We start from the raw sequence: 24,917 nt of genomic DNA on the forward strand, positions 1-24,917 counted from the left end.
CGGAGATGGTTCCAGCACTTTGGATTCCTACATAAGCAAACCAAAACCCAAGTCAATGTAAGCAGTAAAATGAAACTTAAGCTTAACCAACAAGAAACCACCAAATAACCTCTAACTGGGACTTTCCACTTTAACCAATCAAACAATTTCTTTGTCTTGGCTTCCACAAACACCTTATAAAAAATATTCCCTCACACCCTCTTGGTGGAGCCCTGAACCATGTGCAATCTAGTGCTGCCTGATTCATGAATCACCATCTGCTCAAATAAATTCTTTAAAATGTTAATGTTCCTGGGTTTAACATTTAACAATGGGCTACAAGTCCCAGCCCCTGGTATTGTTCTGGCTTCATCTACCACACTTCCCCTAGATTACTCACCCCAGCCACACTGACCTCTTGGTTGTACTTCATGTATGCCAGTAGCATGCTCCCACCTCAGGGACTTGCACTTGTTCCTTCCTTGGCCTGGACCACTTTTCTCTCAGACATTCTCAGGGCTCCGTGCCTTACCTCCCCAGGTCTTTACTCCACCATCATCTTCTCAGTGGTGACTTCTCTGGCTATCAGATCTCAAATTGCCAACACATACTCTCTCATGCCCTTGATCTGCTTTCGTTTTCATCTTAGTACTGATATACTATGTGGTGGTTTTATTTTTATCTTAGTTATAGGTCTTCTCTCTGACTAGAACATAAGCTCTTTGAAGGCAGAAATGTTTGCCCACGTTTTTTTTTTTTTTTTGAGACAGAGTCTTGCTCTGTCACCCAGGCTGGAGTCCAGTGGCGCGATCTCAGCTCACTGCAAGCTCCGCCTCCCAGGTTCACGCCATTCTCCTGCCTCAGCCTCCCGAGTAGCTGGGACTACAGGCGCCTGCCACCATGCCGGCTAATTTTTTGTATTTTTAGTGGAGATAGGGTTTCACCATGTTAGCTAGGATGGTCTCGATCTCCTGACCTCGTGATCCGCCTGCCTCGGCCTCCCAAAGTGCTGGGATTACAGGCGTGAGCCACTGCGCCTGGCCTATGTTTGCCCACTTTATGCACAGCTCTATTTCTAATGTTTTGAACAGGGCTTGACACATAGAACATGCTCTGTAGATATCTCTTGAATGAATTAATAAACTTCTAGGGATTTGGAAGAAGAAATGGAGCCTATGGAGTATGTTAAGTCTGCTATCCTAGTTCCCCTTGTACTTTAGAATCATGCAGACATGCCAACATTCACTGCCCTATCTAACCTGTCTCTGGAGGAGTTTCATTATCTTGATTTGAACATTATATGAAATAAAAGTTCCAGAGAGTTTCCAAGGAGGTGGATTAAAAAACGGGGGGGTAAATTAGACATAACAAGGAAAGCTATCTCTTGAGAAAATAAATTTGTGTAGGAGGATGGTTGTACGGGTTTCCTTAATCAAAAACAAAAAAGGGACTGCATCTTATCCTCTTTGACTCTCCTTGATTTAGGATAAACTGATGAGGTATATCAAGATAAATAAAGGAATAAAGAGCTAATCCACAAGGGAGAAGACTGTTTTATTGCTCTCACACAGATGTCTGTCCTAACAACACAGGATATTTTTTTTCCTTTGGGGGAGGGTGGGAATAGAGTTGGGGGAGCAGCAATTTAAACTGGGACCTCTGGGCAGTCTGTGTTTGGGAATTAGCATTGCATTATTTCCCTGGCTCCCCACCCCCTCTTGTCATTTAGTTGAGAAACATTTGCCCTGGAACAGCACACAGAGTTTGCATTAGCATCCCTGAGGACAGAACTTTGACCCCACAGACTAAGGAAGCTACAAATGGAAAATTCCAAGTTGCTGTACTCTTTTATTTTCATGCTAATGCTTCTGCAGAGAGTATTTAAGGAAACAGATGCACAAGAATAATAAAGAGCTGAGGACTAAGAACTCCTCTGGCAACTGAAGTGATGCTCCATCCAGCATGATCCTATATCTCCCTATGCTTGCACAAGTCCGGAAGGGTCAAGGTGAAACCCTGATTTCATTTTATGAAAAAGCTGAACCAGCACTGACATAGAGAACCCAGGATCACATCCAGTCAGGATTTGAAAATTGTTTAAGTTTCATTTCACTTCCTTCAGGCTACCTCAAAGACAGATGAGCATGTCCTTCAGTAAAAAGCCTTGGGGAATGGTGATTTCTCTATCTGCCTTGCCAATCCACACCCGAGTTCAAAACAATACTCATCCCTCTGTAAACCAAAAATAAAATTCTAAGGCTTCCTCAACTATCTTAATAGACTCCCTCCTGTTGGCCAGGGCACTCCAAAGTTAACCTGAAAAACTGATTCAGGCTATGATGGAAAGTCGGGGGTGGGTTGGACGTGCCTCATTATGCCCTCCTCCTGTTGGAATTCAGGAAAAGCCAACCAGCATTTAACATCAACATAGACCTTAAGTCTGATAAGAAATATTTACAATCTATTCTCTCCGAAGCCTGCTACCTGTAGGCTTCATCTGCATGATAATGCCTTGGTTTCTACAACCTCTTGTATCACCCAGCTATTCCTTTCTATTGATAACTCTTTCAATCAATTGCCAATCAGAAAAAATTTAAATCTACCTATAACCTAGAAGCTCCCCCCACTTAAAGTTGTCTGCCTTTCTGGACCAAACCAATGTATATCTTAAATGTATTTGATTGATGTCTCATGTCTTCCTAAAATGTATAAAACCATACCATGCCCAGACCACCTTGGGCACATCATTAGGACCTCCTCAGGCTGTGTCACAGGTGCATCCTTAAGTCTTGGCAAAATAAACTTTCTAAATTTATTGTGAAACATGTCTCAGATACCTGTGGGTTCATACTTCCCTTGGATCTAACCTAAACGGTGCTCACTATATTTGCAGCCCCTGACCACTTCCTTTGTATTCTGTGCAACAAGAAAAACTTCTCACTTTGTCCTAAGAATAATCTCATCCTCGGTATAAATCCTCATGTGGGAGACATATGAGAGCACTACACTCTGCAAAGCCAGATCATCTTAATATTTTATCCTAATTTGCAAACAAAACTTAAATTTTACTTCACCATAGCTATGTCTTGCAAAGGAGAAGCTAACTGGAAATGTAGAATAATCATATCTAATTCTTGCTTTAAATGTATCCACCCCCTACTTTCACCTAGATTATGACCAGAAACTAGACAAGAATCCACAGCTTGGTCTCTCCCTAAATCCTTTCACACTTGGAACTCACGCAGGGAAAGTTCCTTCAACTCAGTTCTCACCTTCATCCAAGGCCACCTCTCAATCTTTCTATCGTCGCAGATCCCTCCCTTCTCTGTACTCCTCCATCTAGCTTGGCCTCTGCTTTCTCTGCATAGGACCTTGTCTCCAATTAGACTGTAGGATTCCTGAAGGCAGAGCCCACAGCTTCTTTTTCATCTCCTACGTGCCCTGGTGCAGGGTTCCACATGTTAGGGCTCTCATGAAAACCATGGTTGAGTGACTGATTGAAGAAACAGAAACAGGCCCCTGCGGTGACCTGAAGCATATGGAATTCTGAGCAAGGGAAATGAAAAGCCCAAAAAGCCCAATACCACACCCTTTATAAAGCACACACATCGCAACAAACCCAAGGTTATTGGAAAAGTAACAGCCCTCTCCCCAGACCAGCCCCAACCAAAAAATTTCATTAGAATGGATAAAGAAACTGCAGTAAATATTAATGGCTGGAGAAGGAAGCTGGAGGACAGCAGGCCGAGCTGAGCAGGTGTTCACCTCCCTCAATTTCAGTCCATTTGCAGCCAACAACGTCATCATTTGGCCTTCTTGAGCTCACCGACAGGCCATTTTTCATGATTTTACCATTTCTGGCCAAATGCAAACTTTTTAATTAAATGTACCACATGATTCCAGATGTTTGTTTATTTGTTCCAAAAAAGGTTGTAAAATCACTACATGAGGAAAAACCTGGGGCAGGGATAAAGTTTTCTACAAGAGACAGGGAAATAAAAAGAGTCAGAAGAACTGGGACTAGGAAGTTAATACTGGGCCGAGCTCACGGCAAAACAATTTAGACCAAAAGCATTGGCTTCAAATCACTCTCCTTCCAGAAGCCCAAGATTCAGAAATAAAACACCCTGGGTACTTATTAGTTTTTAAGAGAATGAAGCTCATCTTTAAGCCAAAGACTAGAATGAGAACAAATGTTTGTGGCTGCTCTGTCTGCTTTTGGTATGTTTGCTCCTGCTGCCACAGCTCCACTACATTAACTCCACCGGTCTTCCATTTAACAGGCCAGATTAGAGTTCACGCATGAATGGTGGGAGAGAATCCTGCGATGAGGATGAACCCAGAGAGGGGCAACAGGCAGAGACCACAGCCTCCCACACACCATGCTGGCTTCCTTACAGCTTTCTGGTCCTCTGTTTCTCTCTACCCTGAAATATAATCAGTATTCGGTCTATTGTGTTTGCAACAGAATGTTTCTCATATTCCTTCCTTTATTTTTTGTACCCCCTGACAGCCAGCCAGCCACTCCAGGCCTTGATCATGGAATGCTGGATTATTCCAACATTATCCTGGGCCCTATGTTTTAGTTTCAAAAGCCAACATCAGAAATATTCTGAATAACATGCGGAGGAAAAACATTGACTGTCCAGTTTCTCTGATGCCTGAGCCCTCGTGACCAAACCATCAGCAACCTCATACAACAACTCCATAGTGGCCATACGGTTCCCTGTGAAAGGCCCCCACTCCTGCTCTCCTGGCAGTATCTATCCTGGACCCAGCTGTCTTCCCCATCTGTTACCAAGTTGTTTTCTAAATTACCTTTGCTAGAAACCTGCTCTTTGGAGACATCACAGTCTATGGGCACAGAACCTGGTTATCTGGAAATCTAAGGCTTCTAAGACTGAAACAATCTCCTTCCAATCCCATCCCACCATGGCCTCCTTGAATCCAGGCTCTCTCCTTTCCAATTACCCCTGCATACTGCTTGCAGATTAATAATCCTACAGCATGGTTTTAAATCAAATATAAACCCTTCTGTCTGTCCAAGGCCTGCCATAATGTGGACCTATCCTACATAAGGAACCTTATTTCTGACCTTTTCAAAACAGGTCCCTTTCTCTCATCAGTTCTACCTGTTCTTGCCCTTGTGCTTTATCTTTACCCATTTATCTTTCTGCAATGCCCTTCTTTTGCTCTCCACTTAACATATTCTTCAAAACTCAATGCCAACATCCTCCAAAGAGTCATGCCTGAGGAGTCTCACCTACATTGCACCCTATCTTTTCTAAACGTTGAGAGCACTTGCAGCTTTTACCAACTAATAGAGCTCTTATTTTTGTAACATATAATATCTTGTTTGGTTGGTATTACTTCATTTTTGGGATTTCCTCAATCAAACTATAAATTCCTGGAAGATAGAGATAATATTCTCTATTTCTGAATTCTCCACAAATCCTAACAATACACTCGGTACACAGTAGGTACTAAATGAAGACATGTTGGGGAGATTCTTGAATGACTGTGCTCATAACAATCTTTGTCTTACTGACCATATCATAATTTTTTCCTCATAAAAAGGGGCAAGAAACAGCCCAGGACTCTAAAACATAAGCACATTTAGAACCTTCCACCCTGTATATTCTAGGCTTCCATTTTTTTAAGATAAAGAGAGCATGTTTCTACTATCATTTTTTATTGGGACTGTCTGTTGGGGGAAGAGTTGTCATTCTGACCTCTCATTTTACAGAAGTAGGGTTTGCTACTATTTGAGGGGCAGGGGAAAGCTGAAATCCATTTTTCCCTCCTTGCTTTGCTTCTGGGAGAGAAAAAACAGATTCGTAGCCCTTCTGTGTCTACAAGTGTACCACAATTCTGCCCAAAGAATAGAAATAAAGCAATGTCGGAGACTGCAAATGAAAAATCATCCTTGGAGAAAAAGGAGAGGAAATGGACCCTTATGGATTTCAAATGTTTAAAGGAGGTTGCTTAAAGTTCCTGGCTAAACTCCATGCAGTCTTGGTAATAGTCTAACAGATTCATCCATCTTCAGATTCCACTTGGCTTGCTCTTCCATCACTGCCACCCTCGCAGACAGCAAGTGCACACATGCACATCTATCTATATATATGCGGAAGTTTTAATCTACACTACCCTCCATTCCAATCCACCCAGCCCAGCTCTGTACAGAGTAAAGCTATTGACCCTGCAAAGTAGCAAGGAGATGAATTTGATGACCCAGACTGGAGTTTTTAAACCATTTCAGCAAGGTCTAGAATCAAAGGAAAGTACAATTTATTCAGCACTTAGTAAAGTCCTTTTACTTTGGAACAGAGTGCACATACTGAAAATAGACTCCTACTGCCACGCAGATAAAATAAACCTGTCAACCACTACTGTCAAATCACTAGTCACCTCGATTAAATAAAGGAAACTTTAGCATCTCTCAGCATCTGAGAATTCCACCAAGATTATAAGCCCATAAAAGCATTATGAAGGAAAGAAAACTAAAGTAATGGGTTCTGTTGAAAATGTCATCAGAGGAAATCATTTTACATAATTAGCAAATGCTAATAATAGTTCTGCACGAGGAACCAACACACTCTTCCCCCACACAGTCAAGGCACAGTGGTGGCAAGAAGTCTAAAAGATACAAGCCAAGGCCATACTCTTATTTGACAGGACCCCTGGACAAAAACATGTTCTTGTCTCTAGGGAGGGTTTTTCCTTTTTTCTTTTCTCTCTCTTTCCTTTTGCCACTTTTCAGTACATTATCCATGGGGGAAATTTGGATCTGTCATGCTTCTATGAACTTTCAATGAGTCAGTCACAATTTTTTGAGAAATTATTTGATGCTTAGCTCTCTTGAAAGACTAATCAAAATATTCTGGAAGGCAGAAGGCAATATATAAGCAGGCTGTCTCAGTCATAGGGTCTGACCTACCTGGCAAAGTCTCCAGAACCATCAGGTTGTTCATCTCATCTTTTTGTTAGTTTGTTTATTTTGTTTGAGACGGACTCTCACTCAGTCGCCTAGGCTGGAGTGCAGTGGCATGATCTCTGCTCACTGCAACCTCCGCCTCCTGGGTTCAAGCAATTCTCCTCTCTCAGCCTCCCAAGTAGCTAGGATTACAGGTGCCTGCCACTGCACCCAACTAATTTTTGAATTGTTAGTAGAGATGGGGTTTCATCATGTTGGCCAGGCTGGTCTCGAACTCCTGACCTCAAGTGATCCACCCACATCAGCCTCCCAAAGTGCTGGCATTACAGGCATGAGCCACGGCACCCAGCCTCATGTTTATAAATGGTCAGTGATAACCAAGAGGCAGTAGGCAAAAGATTCCTTGATGCTGAGCTATTAAGCTGGCCTAAATAAATGCACCTATTTTCCTGAGTATTTGCTATTGTTTTCTGCAGATTTTGTTTATAATGATCAGACCCACTTAGCTTTCACATTCCCTGTGGCTGACATGACAAGATAGTAGAAATCTAAAAATGAAAAACTAAAAGTTGGCTATAAGAGACATACTGCCTCTGACAGGGCCCAGAACACAATACCCCAAATAGTGGCACCTTGATGTACTGAGTGCTTTGAAACGAAAGACACTGGAAGGGCCTCAGAAGCAAGGTCTCTCTGGCCTTCTCTTACCCGCTCCCTCATCCCTCTGTCTCTCCCCTGCAGTGAGTTATAGAAACCAGAATTCCTCTTCCCTAAGTGGGGTCATCGAAACTAGAATCCTGTCCCTTAAAGCCAGCCATAAAACCTAGAAAGGTCACACTCTCTCTTCTCCTTTGAAGACTCTCACTTCAGAGGGTCCTGTCCTATACCCAGGGGAAGGAATGCTACATAAAGAGGCCAAGAAGAATCTGAAGAGACAGCCTTGCTGGGCTTCCCCTCAATCTATTACCATTAGATCATACCCTTTGTCTAATCATGTTTCTACACAGCTGTCCATTCTTCATCAACATAAGCATAAAACTAGTTTTCCCTTTCATTTCTAAAGGCCCCCCTGTCTCAGAAAACTTGGTTTAAGTAAATTTCGTATCCTCTTCTCTTGTTAACCTGTCTTTTGTTATGGGCTGTGACCCTTATAATGGATGAGGAAAAATATTGCATCATTCTGCCCCTGCATCTCCAAATCCTTTAAAAGCCCAAAACAAATTGTGAGCAATAGTTTAGTCATCAAGTAACTTCCTTTTGAGCCCTCCTGAAAGCATTATGCTTGTTGGCATGAAGTTTTTCTGGCCAACATCTCCCCATCCCAAACATTTTTGTCTACATTGCTACCTCTTCACATACAGACATTTAAATTTCCTTTTATTCACTTTCCCTTTGGCTGATTTAATGAGTTGAAGCAAAACACTGTGTTATTTACGGCTTCTGTGGAAACGTATTTTATGATATCTCAGACTAAAAATGTTTTAAATAATAAAAAAAACCACAGTTTTTCTTTTGGTCTTTTTCTTCTTTTTTGGATGGCATACATTGAGTTGTTTCATGGAGGTATACAGAAAAATCAATTGCTAAGCATAAAATGCAACTCACATTAAGGAAACTGCAAACGATAACTAATTATGATAAGTTGCTGTATAAATTACTTTGTGACAGTCCCAGCAATCAATTTCAAACACAAATAGACCAAGCCCCTGGTTGGAGAGGAAGATGAGTACCTAACAACTGTGTCAATAAAAATAATGGCAAGGTTGCCAACAATAGTCAAAGTAGAAAGGTTATCATCTCTAAGCAAGTTTCACAGCAAATTTCCTCTTCATTTTTTTTTCTTTTTGCTTTCTTTCTTTTATATATTTCAAGTCCAGTGTTTAATATGGCAAGCTAACTACGGCATATCTTCAAGACTATAGTATAAGCATCAGGAAATAAATAATTCAGGGACATTCACTAGGCTTGCGTCCTCCTCATTCCAAAGATATGCTCCAACCCAGGGCAGCATTCTCGGAGAGAATTCAGGTGGATCATTCTAAAGCCATGTGTGTACCACAATCTATATCTTACTGAGAGTCTGACCCCTTCCTTGAGAGTTTCTGTTCTAGTAAAATAATTCCAAAGTTACTTCAATTCATCCTATTCCTTTCTCTACCGTCAAACCACCAATGCTTGAAAACTACAACATTAAAATAATCAACTATTTAGAAGTTAGGCTTTGTGACTAAATGCTCTCTGGTAATGAATCAACACATATGACACCCATCCCTGATTGTTTGGCTTTTTGAAAGCAACAGAATTGAGGTCTGAGGTCCACACAGCTAGACCTTTCCCTTTAGTGTGTTCACCCCCAAAGGAAGCAGGGTCTCCTTTCTCACATGCAATCAAGTTACCGTGCAGAGGTGACTAAGATACTCACCCTTCCGCTGGGTTTCTATTACTCAGCCTTTACTGAACAAATATATATGGAGTGTCATTTAGGTAGGAGGCCCTGTGCCAGGCATTGCAGATAAAGCGGTGAACATATGTAATCACAACCACTCTTCCCAACAGCTTATGGCCTATCTAGGAAGATAGTCCCTGAACAGGGAACACTGGCCTAATATAAGTATGTAGCAGGGGATCAAGGGAGTTTCCTTTGGAGCTGTGATATGGAAGCTGATACCTGAAGAATGGGCAGTGTCACAGTGATGTCAAAGGGAAGATGAGGCTGGGTGCGGTGGCTCACGCCTATAGTCCCAGCACTTTGGGAAGCTGAGGCAAGTGAATCACGAGGTCAGGAGTTCGAGAACAGCCTGGTCAACATGGTGAAACCCTGTCTCTACTAAAGATACAAAAAATTAGCCAGGCGTGGTGGCACACACATGTAATCCCAGCTACTCAAGAGGCCGAGGCAGGAGAATCGCTTGAACCCAGGAGGTGGAGGTTGCAGTGAGCTAAGATTGTGCCATTGCACTCCAGCCTAGGTGACAGGGTGAGGCTCCATCTCAAAAAAAAAAAAAAAAAGATAAAGAAAAAAGAAAAAAGATGATTTGGACTTACTGCTGCCTGTCAGGGAGTTTTCATTTACGAGGAGTTTAAGACACACATAACCTGATCTCTATCATACAAAGTAGAATATGAACAATTGCACCTAGAAGATAGAAACAAATATCAGACATATCTATAGAAAGAAGAAAATCAATATAACTCAGATCAGTAGAAGTTTCATGCTGGAAGCAAAGTACGACATGTTACTATCCCTGTGATATATATGGATTATCTACAAGTAACAGATGGAAAAATTGAGTCCCAGGTCTCCTGATCATTATTCTAAGCCCGGACTTCCTTTGCATTTGAATCTACAGTTTTTAGGACATGAATCTTGGACCTATCATACTCGACATTGGAAGTTACATAAAAGGACAAGTAAAGGGAAAATGGCATGTACAGAAAAATAGCAATTTGCACATGAACTACTGCCCGCCAGTTTTTGTAGTTGTTGGTGCGGAAGGAAAAGAGATTGGGAACTGGATGAATAAAAAATTATTTGCAAATAGAACTTCCAGTGAGGATTGTATAGACAAAAGTTTCAGACATCATGGAGAATTTCACTTGAGAAAGAACTGATGTAATTTGTCCTCACACCATGAAAGGCCGCCTTCTGCATAAATGTTTGTAAGCTGTTTGCATGAAGGTATTAACAAATGACATTCAAATGTTTTCGTGATTTACATGATCAGAAACTTGAAATAATTCTCTTAAATATTAAAAAAACGAGATAGTATTAAGTGGTTTCATTTTAGTGCCAAAAAATAATGGATTTCTCATTTGGGGAAAGCCAAGTTGGTTCAAGCCAAATTGGTTTATGCTAAGCTGAAATATATTAGTCTCACCTTTCTCCTACATAGATCAGTTCAATAATCCAGCTTTAATCAACTTCTTCGGTCTTCTCTCTATTGGTCTCCTTATGGCCATCAGCCCAAAGAACATCATTTTATGATGTAGACTTGCTTTTATCAACAACCAAGTCAGCACTGGTCAGGCAACCAATGTGTTAAATGTGTAGGGATTTGGCCGGGCGTGGTGGCTCACGCTTGTAATCCCAGCACTTTAGGAGGCCGAGGCGGGCGGATCACGAGGTCTGGAGATCGAGACCACGGTGAAACCCCGTCTCTACTAAAAATACAAAAAATTAGCCGGGTGTGGTGGCGGGCGCCTGCAGTCCCAGCTACTCGGAGAGGCTGAGGCAGGAGAATGGCGTGAACCCGGGAGGCAGAGCTTGCAGTGAGCCGAGATCGCGCCACTGCACTCCAGCCTGGGCGGCAGAGCGAGACTCCCTCTCAAAAAAAAAAAAAAAAAAAAAAAAAAGTGTAGGGATTTTCTTCAGTAAAATTGAGATGTCTGTGTTGGCTCCCTTTAAATAACGTCTTTACATTTCTCTCATTGATGTTAAGCCCTGATGTCATCCAAGAGCACTTATTTGAACTCTAACTACTTTAGGCATTTTTCCATATTCCAAATATTATTCCAAATATCTTAAAACTATATTGTGTTATATTTCCTTTCTTCAAGTCTCAGATTTTTTATATTACTGTTAAAATGACAGATGATATTTGCCCTATTCCTAATGATTATCATCTATCTGATCATATCTCCCCATTGTGAAATCTCAATTTCATGGCCAGATACACTTTACAAGTGGCTGTGAGGTTTCTGAGACTTCTGTTTCTATGCAACTTATTCAATAGACTCTAAAGTAAAAATACCCTTATTCAAATACAAGAAACCAATAAATAAACACATGAGGATATGAGGCTAATTTAAGGGTTAATTTGTTGCTCCATCTAGATGTGGTGTCATTTTAGGGAAATTCCCCCAAAAACAGTCTCAAAAGGGATGCACGCTTAAGACCTTCAAAAGGACATTCAGTGAAAGAGACCTGTTCATGCCCCTCAAAACATAGCAGGTTGGCAGCTGCTTATTCCCCCTGACTTTGAGCAAAATTGATTTTTCACAAAATTAACTAAAGTATATTTAAATGTAGAAAAGTTCTATTGATGCCCAAACACCAAACAGGCAACACAGGTCCAAGCCACAGACATCAGAAATCCTGCACTACTCTCTTCTTCGTTTCCTGCAGAATACAAGTATCCCATTTGCCCAGAGCCCAGACGGTGACTTGGAGGGTCAGATTCACTACTTTCTGAGCATCGCCACAGCCTGTTCTTTGACCTGCTCATCCTGCAATGCTGCTGGGATGACAATGCTAGAATAGCCCCTGTTCACTTTCTCCTTCACATGTACAAGTGGAATTTCCTTCTTGGGGAAACAATATTTAAAACAGCCAGCTTAGGGATGAGACATTTTCAAATGATATTTCATGTCAGTGTTCTGTCTGCTTTTGAAGCTGAAGACTTTAGGGATGGCAACAGACATGCAAGGCTTTGGAAAAACTGAGTAAACCAAATGAATATTTTGAAAATAAGAGAATTCAGCAAAAACTGCACATGGCGTCTCTCAACGTTGCCAGGCAAATTGGAATTCCTTTTAGTTACAACATAGAGTTCATTCATTTTGAAATTACAGATGTTAATTGTTATATTCTCAAACAATGATACTTTTATAAATGTTAGTGAGTTTCCCAATTTCTCTTCATCACTAATACTGGAGTTAACATCTCCTTGATAATTTTTAAGTACTCTAATCTCTTTATTTAAAGAAAAGAATCATGAAATTATATTACACCGGAGATTTATTTGCCTCCTGAGTAGACTGCTACTAAATTCTGTTTAATACGGGTTAAAATCACTACGTGTGACAGGTATGGTTTTCTCATCAAGGACTTAAAAAGCACTGTGTTCTTTCTAAAGTGCCGAGGCAGCAGTAATGAGCCAGAGCTCTGCACAGCCAAGTGTCCCTCCCTGCACCCACTGAGAGCAATAAAAAGCTGAGTTCCAACCTTGGTGACTGGTGAGTTCCCTGGAAGCAGAAGGCAAGGGCGTGTAGTGGCGCTCCGGGGAGTCGGCAACGTCCTCATTGGAAGCCTGTGTGACAAAAGCAAAGTCAACATGAAGCAACACCAAATACCAAACCCCTCATTTACCAGACCTGTCTCCTTGGGATCTGAGCTTGGAGAAAATATTATTCACCAAGAGACTTCTTATGAAGCAAGAGTTGTTTTTGTTGAGATAATATTCTGGTAAGTGTTGGGTAAGATCCAAAGCTTTGAGGGGCCTCAGTACATATGGAATAGCTCTAAGAAAAGGGGGCAGTTTATGTGCTGAAATGAAAGGAGAGGGAGGAGGAAAAAGAGAGGCAGAAGACAGGAAAAGTTAAAGGCTTAGATTTCTATCAGGCCTTCACCCAGTAATTCCCACAAAGTAAAGACTGGCTATGAGCAGATTTCTTTGGATACTAGTGAAGAGGTTAAGCTCTACCCCCAGGATAAATGGGGAAAACCAGGGCTGACTTCCATGAGCCCAGTGGCATGAAAGACTTGGCAGAATGAAGTCACCACAGGAAAGGATATAAATTGTCTTGTGCTGTGTACTGGGGATTCTGGCTCAGTTTAACAACAGCAATGAGAAATACATCTGAAATTTGGATTTGGGATGTAGCAGTTATCAACAAATGTGTCACTCCAAGGCCTAAAAGAAAATAACATAAGATACATCTAGGATGATGCTTTTTCACTGTACGCACACAACTCTTTAACCATAGAAATGTGTCCGAGATGGCCCAGGCTGCTAAGGCTCTCTTTTCAGAACCCAACATCCTTGGGAGCTAAAGCCAAAAGAAAGTACTTCAGCTTGGGGTCAGCTATCACTCAGAACCAATGGCCAGTATGCCACACTCACAGTGTGGTTGCTAGTAGCAAGAAGCATTCCCACCGTAACTCTTAACTGAGATTCCTAAATCAAATGCAGCTTTTTTTTTTTTTAATATCCCAAAAAGAACATCTGCTAGGATCAAAATCCGAAGCTTACAATCTTTCCAAGCTTCATGAAAAAGTAAATTTCATTAATGCTACATTTTTCTTTCCGGAGTAGGAAATACATTCTATGGGATATATTTGCCCTCCTAAAAGCAGGCCTTTTCTCCAAAGAGATTACCTATATTACAGGAATCAACACTAAGTAGGAGATTAGACCTACTTGCTAGAAAAACCCTTTAAATTTCATTTCTGACATTTGAGACGTTTGACTAAGCGGCTTTCAGTGGAGACTTACAGGAAGAGTGTGAGTGGAGCAAAATCAGAAGCTCTGTCCCTAGGTAGAAAACAGTTTTCAGGTAGCATTTCTTCACTCCAGCTCCAAGGCAAATATATAGTGTTTAAAGTTGGATCCAAGGCTATTGGGTCCACAAAAATAAAAGCTTAGCCACCAAGAAAAACATGTTTTAAAGTAGGTAAGACTTTTCCACTTTTTAGCACACTGCAAGAATGTGGAGCCCAAAATTAGATTAAAAATCAAACACTACAGTCACCAAGTGTCTCTCTATTGGGTATTCAAGGTCTCCTGTAATTTCTACATGATGAATGAAACATGAGGATAGTGTCCTAAATATGGCATCTATTTAATGCTTGAGGCAGGACATATGGGGTGAGGGTACAGGGGTCATCCTCCCTAGATCTATCATACTTCCTCCATAGGAAGCCATAGCTGTCAATATTTCTGCTCCATCTCATCACTAAAAAAAGACCCAAAAATCCAATATGAGTTTTAGTTTGTTTTGTTGTTATATTTCTTAGAACTTTTAATCTCGATTTGGGCTGTTGACAATTTGATGACAGCTTTTTTCTACAATTACTGGAACAAATGCTACCTTTTCGGAAACATCTCTGACTGTGCTACACATTAGAATTCTGTAACCAAGTGTAAAAGAGATATTTAGTTTTGTTTTGTACTGTAGGTAGAGTAAAAAATGGTGTGGCTTCTGTTGTTTTGCAGTCATCATTCTATGACCAGCACTTAATTACTTTCCTGCTCAGTGTCTGTTGATAAACTCACATCATGGAAAATAATCCAGGAAAGAATGATTTTGCAAACTATGCCTTTTGGTGGGACTTCTACGGCTGGATGTTTAGGAAAACAACTACAAATCAACGATCCAACTACCAGCTCCTTGACTTGGCTTTTTTCAAAATGAAGCCCTCGTGATCCTTTCAACAGTGATGTTCACACTGGTTCTCTGAACCTTAGGATTAGAAGTACAATTCAGAAAGACACAATTATCATAGGAAAGAAGTGGACAAGAAAATGTCTTAAATTTATACTCTATCTGCCAAAGAATAAAGAACTCGCCTTGAAATTGAGGCAGTACACCCATCGTATATTGAGTATGCAGTAATAGAAAATTTAAATAATATTTTCTTTTACCTGGGTTAAGAAGATACGCCTAAAATGAGAATATGCAAATTTGAGTAAATCTGAATCTTCAAGACTATAAAGACTCTTAAATCTTTGAATCCTTGGCAAATTTGTTGTTGTTGTTGTTGAGACAGAATCTTACTCTGTTGCCCAGGCTGGAGTGCAGAGGCACAATCTCAACTCACTGCAACCTCTGCCTCCCTGGTTCAAGCAATTCTCATGCCTCAGCCTCCTGAGTAGCTGGGATTACAGGCACGTGCCACCACATCCAGCTAATTTTTGCATTTTTAGTAGAGACGGGGTTTTGCCATGTTGCCCAGGCTGGTCTCCAACTCCTGGCCTCAGGTGATCCACCTGCCTTGACCTCCAAAAGTGCTGGGATTACAGGCATGAGCCACTGTGCCCGCCTCTTGCCACGTTTTCTAAATGCCTATGGCAAGGAATTATAGTTTTACATTTTACTTTTTAAATTCTCCTGTCAGGAAATACTTGCAACATCTACAATAAATTATTGATATCCAAATTTTTTTAAAAAAAGAATGTCTTTAAATCAATAGAAAATATAATAGAAAAATAGACAAACGAAATGTCTGGAAATTCAAAGATGAGAAAACCTGAACAGTCAATAAACATAAGAGAAGTTGCTGAAATTTACTAGGACTAAGGGCAATACAAATTAAAACAAGATACGATTTTTCCACTCATCATATTGACAAACTTTTAAGTCTCACAATAGCAAGTACTAGTGAGAACAACGGAAATAGAAACTGTTATCTTCTCATTCCTTGCTAGTGGGAATGTACATTGGTTCAACTACTTTAAAGAGTAACTTAGCAATCTCTAATAAAATTGAAAATTGGTGCAGCAAATTCACTTAAAATATATACTCTACGGAAAATCTCACACAGGTCTGCAAATTGAGACATAAAACAATGTTTATTGCAGCATTATTTATAACAGAAGAAATTGGAATTAACTCAAATGTCTGTTGATGAGGAAAATAAATAAATATAATGTTGTGTATCAGTAAGATGAATAATATTTAGTATTTAAGAGAAAAAAACCTGATTTCTATATCTTGCTTTGAATAGGTCTAAAAATGTAATACAGAGTGAAAATGCAAGTTGCAAAATGATAAATGTAATATAATATTTATGGAAATATAAAATTGGTTGATTTCAGGTATGTATGGAAACATCTAAAAATTATTTTAAAATATACACTAAATTCATGAAAATGTTTGCTTCTGCCAAGGGGCAGTGTAGTAGGACTGCAGCTAGTGTGATGTGGAGAGAGGGGAACTTCAGCTGTATATATGATGTTCTTTATTTCATTTAAAGAAGACTTAAAACAAATGTCAAAATATTGGAAACCACAAATTCTGGATGATCTCTACATGTGTTCATTATTTTTAAAACTTTTCTACATTTTGGAAATTTCTCAGACTTAAGCCTGAAATGTTTTTAAAAACACCAAAAGGCCCTATTTCTTTCCTAATCCATGCACTCCTATATTGACATGAACCCATAATGAGAGAAAAATTCCTGTAACAGTTCTCTAGTACTTGTATAACATGGATGAATGCCATCTTCGATTGACTTTTTGTGATGAAATATCCCATTTCTGCTTCTTCTAGAGCTACTGAGAGTGAGCTCTAGAATAGAAAAAAGCAGATGATGGTAAATTTGTATCCCCTTCCCCCTCAAGATTTGAAACACTCTTTCTGGCCTTACAAGTCCTTCTGCTGAAGATACATCAAAGCATTCTGAAGGTTACTTGATTCCTCTGCTCACGATCAAAGAGTTACTAATAATTTTTAAAACTCACAGCAAGAAAGGCAATAGCCTTTATTTATCTGCACTCTGCAATATCCATAATGGAAAGAAGGAAGGTAGAACTTTGGCAACCCGCTTGGAAAAGATTCAATGCACATACAGTGTATTCTACAACAGACGTGCAAAGCGAGAATTTCACTCGGTGACTACCGAAACTGATAAATGCGTAAAATTCAAGCCCCTTTCCAATAGTTGCATTCAATGAAAAACTGCAGCCCAGTGGATATCTCTGAATGTCATGAATGCACTGAAAGAACTTGATACAGACCACAGGAGGAGAGATTTGGCAGACTTCGAAACAAGAAGGGGGCAGCTACAAAGTTGTTTAATAGCCATAAATCTCCCACTATTTTTCACAAAATACCATCTAAGACCACAGCTCCACAACTCATTCCCCATCACTCAGCTCAAGTGGAGCGCTTCGGCTTGCTCGCTCACCCTTAAATCATACACCACAGAAAGTGATCCTGGGTCTGGGAAATATGTCAGCCTCTTTCAAGCAAAAGCAATCTTCACTTTTCATCACAATTCATTCCCCGAAACCATGGTATAAAGCTGACTCTTCTAAAAACATTTATTTTCTCTCATAAGAAAAAACATCACTCATTTAGTTATCAAGTATTTAATAACCACCTACTATATGCCAGGCCCTGTACTAAGAATACCAAGAAAAATAAAATGAGAACATTGGTTGCATTGCTGGGTCATAAAAAAAAAATCATACTATGATTAATAGTGGTTATGAAGAGCTACCAACTCACAGTGTGTCCCTCACACTCCCATACTCTGGATCATCACAGAATGTTGTCCCTGACTTTGATTATGACATCTAAACACCTGTAACAGTAGTTATGCCCTTACTCACTTCTCATTCATACTAACAGAGAGCTTTGGAGATTAACTATATTAACTTTCTGAAATTAATTATATGATTAACCCTTGTGCTCAACATACTGCCAAAAAATACAGGAAGAAGTCAATTCATGACAATAGGATGAATAAAACATTTTAAAGTCAAAGATAAAACTACATACCATGGGCCAGGTGCAGTGGCTCACACCTGTAATCCCAGAACTTTGGGAGGCTGAGGCGGATGGATCACGAGGTCAGGAGATCGAGACCATCCTGGCTAACACGGTGAAACCCCGTCTCCACTAAAAATATAAAAACTTCTCCGGGCATGGTGGCGGGCGCCTGTAGTCCCAGCTATTCTGGAGGCTGAGGCAGGAGAATGGCATGAGCCCGGCAGGCGGAGCTTGCAGTGAGCCGAGATTGTGCCACTGCACTCCAGCCTGGGCAACAGAGCGAGACTCCGTCTCAAAAAAAAAAAAAAAAAAAAAAAAAAAAAACTACATACCATGATTGTAATTCAACATGAAAGTATGGGCCACATTGCCAGAATCCAAAAGTAAAGACTTGCCATCTCCTGAAGGATTAAGTTAGAGAAACTAAAGAACCAGGTAGAAGGCTGAAGCTCCCCACCCCTCTCACAGATTAAGGTGCCATGCCTTTCAGTAAAGCAAGAGAGAAGGTGTCGCTGACAGACAGATTAAGTTGGGAATAATAGACAGGTTTGAAGGCAGGGACAGTCATATCCTGTCTAGAGCCAGAAGCCAAGAAATTGGGAGGAAAACAAAAGGCAAGGTAGGGATGAGGGTGAGTTTGGAACCAAGAGACCAAGAAAAGATCCCAGTGGAGAAGAGGTCAGAGTCTGGGCAAAAGCCGAGCATGAAGCTGAGCGAGGGAGCTGAAGCGTAATTCAAGTGAGACGCTGGTCACAGCAGAGGCTGGTGGGGAGGGGAGGATTATGTCAAAAGCCTCCCTGGAATAAGAAAACCTTTTGAAGGCAATGGCCTGGAGCTTTCCATTTGTTTCTATCTGATCTACAGGGGGCCCAGTTCTGCCAGTGCCCACAATGGCATCTGGCCCAGAGTAGTAGTTCACAAATATTTATGAAAGGCAGGGAAGGAAAAAGAAAAGGAGGGAGGGAGGAGGAGAACTACGAAAGGAAAAAAGGAAGGAAGGGCTGTGGCTTGAGCATTTTATGGGCTATTACGTAACTAATCCAATCACAGAATGTAAGAGTTGTTAAAGATCTTACAAATCATCTAGAGCAATGGTTCCAAAATATTTTTAGCAGACACTTATATAACAGAAGAAAAAAATAAAACCATCTAAATATTGGACATTATGGAATTGCTCATAATTTCTTTTGGTAACCTAATACAATTGTAAGTACAAAGGAGAGAGAAATATGCAAAGATATTAATTACCTAGCATTAAGTGAACATGGTACACATTAAAATAATACATAGGTTGTGGTTTTTAACTATATAAAATTAGGAATAGGTAGAAGTTAATAAGTAAAGATAGAAAGATTTTTGGGCCAGGCATGGTGGCTCACACCTGTAATCCCAGCACTTTGGGAGGCTGAGGCAGGTGGATCACCTGAGGTCAGGAGTTTGAGATCCACCTGACCAATATGGTGAAACCTTGTCTCTACTAAAAGTACAAAAATTAGCCGGGCGTGGTGGCGGGTGCCTGTAGTCCCAGCTACTTGGTAGGCTAAGACAGGAGAATTTCCTGAACCCGGGAGGCAGAGGTTGCAGTGAGCTGGGATTGTGCCACTGCACTCCAGCCTGGGCAACAGAGAGAGACTCCATCTCAAAAAATAAATAAATTTTTGCTAGCAATGTGATTAAGGATGGTTGGAGTTGTCAACTTTATTTAACATATCATTACTTCTTATAATTTACAATATTTACAATTTAAAACACTACTCATATACAATGGCTGATACGAAATAATGCCTAGTCCATCAAATATTTTTCAATCTGTCCTATCAGAGATTGAGGAGAGATGAAAAAAGAGAAGGGAGGAAAAATACGAGTTGTGGAAAAAGAAGGAGATGGTAAAGAAAGGAGGCAAAGTGTGTGGCAGGATTTAATATTTCTGGAATATATGGTAAACGCTAATGGTTATCCATTGTATGAGATATGTCCTATATTCCTCTCATTTGAAAAATGAAAAAAAACGGACACTTAGGAAAGATCAGTTACATGTCCAAGGCTATCCAGTTCTAAAGTCCAGAGTGTGATTAGAAACCAAATCAGCCTGACTCCTAAAGCCCAAACTATTTCCGTAGCCCCACACTCTCTCTGCTTTGGAGCCCTCAGGTTTTCATGATGCTCTTCTCCTGACCGTTACTCTATTCTCCCCTGCTTCACTGTCCACTGGGTCCTTGTCTCTTTTGCAAGATGGTAGGGGCCAGTCCTAATTTGACAGTGAATGCCTTGCAGCACCTAACAGGACAACTTCTCAAAGCATTGAGGCAAGATTATCAAATGAGAAGGAATTTACTAATAGCATGGGTAGTTTTAATAAGGGCAGAACATCCTATCTACCAATAAATAATTATCTTTATCCAAAGAAGTATGATAGAGCACAAACTAATAGTTTGCTGCTAATTAATTCTTGCTGAAGATTTAGTTTGTATCATATATTCAAACATAGAACATATTCAGAATGTAATGTAATATAACCTCCAAGTAATGTGGGTGTGTGTACATCACATTTCTTGAGCATTAATCATATGCAAGCATTTTATAAACATCGTTTCATTTAACCCTCTCAATAGCCTTATAAAGCAAGTGTCACAGGATCCTTAGGGTGTCACTTTTCTAGTCAGAAACGTCTGTGGCCTGTGCCGCCTTTGCCTGAGTTTTGCTCAGGCTCACTGGGCTCATTCCACACACTTGGCCCAGCAGGCTGCGCTCAGCTGGCACTACCGGCCCAGATCCCACATCTGTCAAGGGTGAGCCAGGCATAGAGTGGCAAGGGGTGTGTGAGTGAGCACGGGGTTCGGCCACAGCGCACGGCCAGGTGTGCTGGCTGCGGTGGGGCAGGCAGCTCCAAGTGCCAGTACAGGCGCTGGCTCCAAGAGAGGCTGCATCTGGACCAGGCGTCCTGCAAGTAGCTTCCACCATGGGCACCAGGGAATGCTGTGGTCCCTGGAAGCTGGGAGACGCCAGGAACCACAGAGCTCTAAAGACGGCGTCACAGCCCTGACTTGGAGAGCCCCTGGGTCTGGGCTCCCTGAAGGGCCGCAGCTCTTCTCCTTCTTATTACCTGCAACGTGGCAGGCGGGGAGGCGTGTTTCAGCCCTGTTTGTGTTTCAGCCCTCTTTGTGTTACAGCTCTTTAAGTCTGGCCATTGGCGGATCTTGAGTTCCTGTCCTGCATCCAGGAAGAATGAGGTACGTGGACAACTGGAAGGTGAGCAAGGCAGAGAGGAGCTTCACTGAGCAACAGAATAGCTCTCAGAAGACCCACAGTGTGTAGCTCCTTTCTGCAGGCAGGTCATTGGAGTGGGGAGGGTGTCTACGGGCTCAAAGGGAGGAAGTGAGTGCTGATTGGTCCATGGGCTGCCATGGGCCAGCGGGAAAAAGCATCATAAATTCTCACTCCAGGAGGTGGACTCCACCCGGCACTGGCAGCTCGGCCCCCAGGCTTCAAGCCATCCCTGGCTTGAAGGTGGGGTTTCACTAGGGACCCACCCCCTTCTGCCCAGGGACCTGTCTGCCTTCCACGTTGCCCAGGCTGTTCATGTTGAGGGGGTGTCTGCAGGCCCGCAGGGAGCTGCCCTCAGCACCCCCTGGGCTGCCTCCTGCGCTCACTGACGCCCAAAGTCTGGAGGGGGCCAAGGCGGCAGGGGGCGCTGGCGTGTGAGTGCCGCCCTGAGTGCATGCAAACCCATCTGGGTCACGACAGCCCTCGGGCTTGGCCACAACTTTGCTCTGCACTGGAGTGGGCACCGGGAGCAGGGAGAGGCCCAGGAGCAGGAGCAGGCACTTCCAAGCCCACTGGGGCAAGGGCTTCCCAGGACCCTGAGAGCACAGGGATGCCGGGGTCCAGAGTGCGGCTGGGAAGCTGCAGCTGCACCCAGGAGTGCGGGCTCCCGCCCCGCCAACTGGGTAGGGGGTAGGGCTCTTTTCTGTTCCTGGCTCCCACCAGCCCTTCCTGCCCCACTAAAGCTAACATCTTCGAAGCGGCTGCTCCAGACAGACCGCCGCTGCCATCACAAGTACCATTAACATTACCACTTTATAGGTAAGGCAGTCGAGATTTAGAGAGAGGTTATAGTACTAGTCTAAGAAAACCCAGCTAGTATGTGGAGACCAGAATTGAGAAATAACACAGCTCGATTCCATAGCCTGAATCCTAAGCACTGTACAATGAACTTGATGTTCAAAGGTGCCTGGCAAAGAAAACCCTCCTAGGCTTATTTAGTGCACATACAAAGGTAGGTAATATATTGGTAGTGAGATATGAATCAACTCATGTTAATATGCAACATGTTTTGTGGCGTGCTAAGTAAATAAAACTATCAGCTTATTTAATAATACATGAAAGAATTAGCTGTGCAATGTAGACAAATTAGTGTTTCAGATCTCTTTGGCCTTTTGGGTTCAAATAACCAGTGGTGTGTGTTAACCTGTACTGGCTTACAAGAAGTAATTATTAAGGTTTCAGGAACTTTGATCAGTTGTTAAACACAGGTATTATTTAAAATTATATACACTTAAACTTGAATAAATTACCTTATTTAACAAGACTCCTCACTTCTTAATTATTTTACAAAATTTTACTGTTATTTATGCTCTTGAAATTGAGTCTACTGTATTTGTATGATAAAAATACTATATAATGATGTGCAATCACCTTCCAACTCTTCAGTGATGGCACTTTGTAGCTTGATATTGGCCACTGTGGGAGTATTTGCAGCAGAAACTGGCAAATGCTACAAGTTAGAGCTTGATTCATTGGTGTGCCTATTTGCTAAGCTTAAAGTGATGGAGAAAATGTTAATGTAGATAGAACCTAAAAGAATGTTGTGTGACTGGACACGATGGCTCACACCTGTAATCCTAGCACTTTGGGAGGCCAAGATAGGCAGATTACTTGAGCCCAGGAGTTAGAGACCAACCATGAGCAACATGGCAAAATTCCATTTCTTAAAAACAACAACAAAAAAAGGATGTTGTGTCGTAGCCTAATGGTAGCAAAATGTTAACTTGTGCTCCATACTTCTTTGGCTAAATATAATTGCTTATTTATAGATAGGATGTTCTGCCTTTATAAAAATTACCCGTGGTATTAGTATATTCCTTCTCATTTAATAATCTTTTCTTAATTCTTTGAGAAGTTGCTTTGTTGGGTATTGCAAGGCATTGTGAATAGTACAAAAAAAAATTGAAAAAATATTCTTCCAATATTCAAAAACTATTATCCAATTCAGCAAAGTAGTTGCTTATGTCATTAACAAATGAGTAAAGTTCTGACACACTCATTAGGATAAAGGAATATCAAGTGGGAACTACAGTTGTTCATCAATTGCAACCACAGATACAAGATACGAGTTTGGCCAAAATCATTGAAAGCATCTGTGACAATTAAGTAATTGTATGGAATTCTTTATAAAGAGTATTATATATTCAATTGTTATTTATTTTTAATTGTGTTCTACACATTATTTATATAACTAAAAAATGCAATATATTATATATGCATGTGTATACACACACACACTTCTTTTCCCAGAGACTTGGCTGTTAAGCATTTACCTACACATCACTGCTATAACACTTTTCAACTAGCTTCTAAAGTATGTTTCAGGCAATGGAGAAAGGGCTATTTTATAGTCTAGGAATGGAAAGAACAGTAAGAAAAATAAACTTCAAGGATTCTGTTCTTGACTAATTCACAATCTGTATATTGTTTAACTCTCTGTTTTCTGTGCTCTGATGCCTTATTGATCAAGATTTAGAGCCAGGCTCCATCTTGGGCAATTGACTTAAACTCTTTAAGCCACATTTTGACTAACACTGATAATGGTAATAATAGTCACAATCATGATAATGATAGTTTTAAAATGCTAACACTTATTAGCATTTTTAATTAGTGCTGACTTTGTGTCGAGAACTGCATTAAACACTTTCCATGTATTGATTTATTCAATCTTCACAAAGTTTCATGAGGGGTCACAACTCCTAGTTCTGTTTTACAGATGAGGAAGCCGAGGATCAGAGAAATTAAGTCCCTTGACCAAGCTCTCACTTAAGTTCTTGGGTAACTACTCCTTGGCAGAGCCAGGACACAAGTCCAGGCAGTCTGCCTCCAGTTGCTGCTGTCTTGCCAATTACAACGTTATGCTGCCTCCCTTCCCAATAAAGGTAAATGTTAAGTAACGGTAAGAAACAACCATCTTAGCCACTGCTCATGGATGTTAGCTATGATTTATTCTTACTTCACTCTAATTTTGTTTAATATCTTATCTCTTCAACTGGACTTGAAGTTTCTTGAGAGGTAAAGCTAATGTTGTATAGCTTTTTCTGCCCTTCACAGTAGCCATGACAGAGACATGCCCATATTTCATAATTAAATAGGCATTATATGAATTAACTTTGCTTCTCACTTGTCAAGCAGAAGAGCACTACTGAGATCCCTTCTGGGAGCAAAAATGGTGAGATCCCTAGCTTCATTATAATCCAAATTCATCCATCAATTCACTGCATTATTGTGATGCTCTAACAATATTTAGATGGTCTCATCTAACTCAGACGAGAAGGCTACACGTGGCATATCTCAACTGGGTTTGTAGGACTGTCTTAAAAATAATATTATGTCATGGTAGTCCTAAAGGCTTGATTTATTTTGGCTTAAAAGAAGGAACTTGCCTCATGTGTCTCTTTTCCTCTCACGGAGGTTTTTTTTTTTAATCTTGAGGGCTACGGGTCAAGTTCTGTCCTTGGAA

General features: G+C 41.0%; 1 protein-coding gene across 1 annotated transcript in view; it reads right to left on the reverse strand.

Annotated features, from left to right (window-relative positions):
• The window catches only part of LRMDA (leucine rich melanocyte differentiation associated), a 1,130,865-nt gene that overhangs the window by 221,485 nt on the left and 884,463 nt on the right, over positions 1-24,917 (reverse strand). The window contains exon 6 of the mRNA XM_063637625.1: positions 12,861-12,945. Coding sequence (XP_063493695.1) covers positions 12,861-12,945 — 85 coding nt within the window. The remainder of the gene's footprint in view (positions 1-12,860; positions 12,946-24,917) is intronic.

This window comes from Symphalangus syndactylus, chromosome 4, assembly GCF_028878055.3.
Source record: "Symphalangus syndactylus isolate Jambi chromosome 4, NHGRI_mSymSyn1-v2.1_pri, whole genome shotgun sequence".
In the NCBI taxonomy this organism is placed as follows: Eukaryota; Metazoa; Chordata; class Mammalia; order Primates; family Hylobatidae; genus Symphalangus; species Symphalangus syndactylus.